The sequence below is a fragment of the Quercus lobata genome, unplaced genomic scaffold, assembly GCF_001633185.2.
Source record: "Quercus lobata isolate SW786 unplaced genomic scaffold, ValleyOak3.0 Primary Assembly Scq3eQI_126, whole genome shotgun sequence".
Lineage (NCBI taxonomy): Eukaryota > Viridiplantae > Streptophyta > Magnoliopsida > Fagales > Fagaceae > Quercus > Quercus lobata.
The window spans coordinates 5,622-7,608 of NW_022154758.1; the positions used below are offsets into that span (position 1 = coordinate 5,622).

Below are 1,987 nucleotides of genomic sequence, written 5' to 3' on the forward strand. Positions count from 1 at the left end.
GGGCTAGACATGATAGGTGGCCTGGACAGGTATTCCTTCAACTGTTGGAATGCTACAGCACACTCCGCGGTCCATTCAAATCCTTGCCAATTATGCAATAGGCGGAAAAAAGGACGACACCTCTCAACCGACCTGGAGATGAACCGATTTAACGCAGCAGTCATCCCAGTCAGTTTCTGCACTTCTTTTGGATTCCGAGGTGCTTGCAAATCGTTAATGGCCCTAATCTGGTCTAGGTTCACCTCAATTCCTCTATGGATCACCATGTACCCCAAGAACTTCCCGGAACCTACACCAAAGGAGCACTTTGAGGCATTCAAGCGTAACTTATGCTTTTTCAGTATCCCGAAGATACTCGTGAGGTCTTCCACATGTTCGGACGCCACTCTACTCTTCACAACCATATCATTGATATAAACTTCAATACTTCTACCCAGTTGCGGTTCAAACATTTTCGTCATTATGCGTTGGTAGGTAGATCCAGCGTTTTTCAAGCCGAAGGGCATCACCTTGTAATGGTAGTTCCCAATCGGGGTTACAAAAGCAGTTTTTTCCTGATCGTCGGCGGCCAGCAGTATTTGGTGATACCCTTGAAAGGCATCCAAGAAACTCATCCTAGGGTGTCCCACGGTCACATCCACCAACTGGTCGATCTTCGGCATGGGAAATGGATCCTTGGGGCAAGCCTTATTGAGATCCATGAAGTCGACGCATACTCGCCATTTTCCCGTCTTCTTTTTTACTACCACCGTATTGGCCAACCATTGAGGATAAAAAACTTCCTTGATAGCCCCAGCTTGTTTGAGCTTGGCAACTTCACTTCTAATCGCCTCGGCGTGTTCCTTCGATGGTTGCTGAGGAGGTTGCCTCCTAGGCATAACGGCGGGATTCACGTTAAGTCGGTGAAAAATGAAATTCGGGTCCACCCCTGGGGCTTTATACGGGGTCCATGTAAAAATGTCCACATTGGCTCGGAGGAATTCCAACAAACTCGCCTTCTCTTGCAAAGGCAATTTAGCCCCAACCTGGAAGAATTTTTTCGGATCACAAACAACAACTACCTTCTCCAGATCTTCACACTCTACCCCATCGGCTGGTACGTCCACGCCCGATACTGGGGGCTTTAATTGCTATAACTCATTGTCGGCGTAGCCGAGGTTTCTGCTTCTGGCCGATGCTGTATAGCCGCTACTAGGCATTGCCGAGCAGCCATCTGACTCCCTACTATTTCCAACACTCGGTCTCCAGATGGGTACTTCACCTTCTGATGCAGAGTAGACGAGACCGCTTTAAGGGTGCGAAGCCAAGGTCTGCCCATAATAGCCGTGTACGGAGAAAAAACATCTACGACAATAAAGTCCACCTCCACCACATCCGTATCTGCTTGCACAAGCAGCCTGATCAGTCCTTTGGGAGTGACCATCCTTCCCTCTAAACTTACTGGAGGAGAGTTGTAGGTTGTTAAGTCCTCTGGCTTTAAACCTAGCCCCTTGTACAAGTCTGGATACATTACATCCACAGCGCTACCCTGATCAACCATCACCCTTCTGACATCGTACCCTCCAATTCTCAACGTTACCACCAAAAAATACTCATGGGGCTGTATGGTCTCAACCATCTCCTCATCCGAAAAGCCTAGAATCAGGGGGACACGCACCTTGGCTCTCTTCAATACTTGGGAATGATCCTCGGCCGGGGATCGAGACACCGACAGTACTCGAGAGGGGCAAGATCCAGTCCTTCCCGGGGCCGCAAAGATAACGTTAATCGTACCCAGAGGGAGTCTTGATAAAGCGTCCCCACGCACCTCTGAACCTGCTTGGCCCGCCCTTCCACTGGAGTGATGCAAAAGTTGTGTTAATTTCCCTTCACGGACCAGCTGTTCCAAGTGATCCCATAAATTCCTGCAATTATTCGTCGTGTGCCCATGATCCTGATGATAGTGGCAATATAAGTTCGGGTTGCGTTTCCTAGGCTCTCCCGCCAT

At 49.1% G+C, this 1,987-nt stretch overlaps 1 protein-coding gene across 1 annotated transcript; it reads right to left on the reverse strand.

Moving 5' to 3' along the window:
* Positions 1–327: 327 nt before the first annotated feature.
* On the reverse strand, positions 328–1,987 carry LOC115973257. The gene is made up of 2 exons (XM_031093512.1): positions 1,442–1,987; positions 328–387 (listed from the first exon to the last, which is right to left on the reverse strand). Exons 1-2 carry the CDS (start codon positions 1,985–1,987, stop codon positions 328–330), a joined length of 606 nt encoding a protein of 201 aa, XP_030949372.1.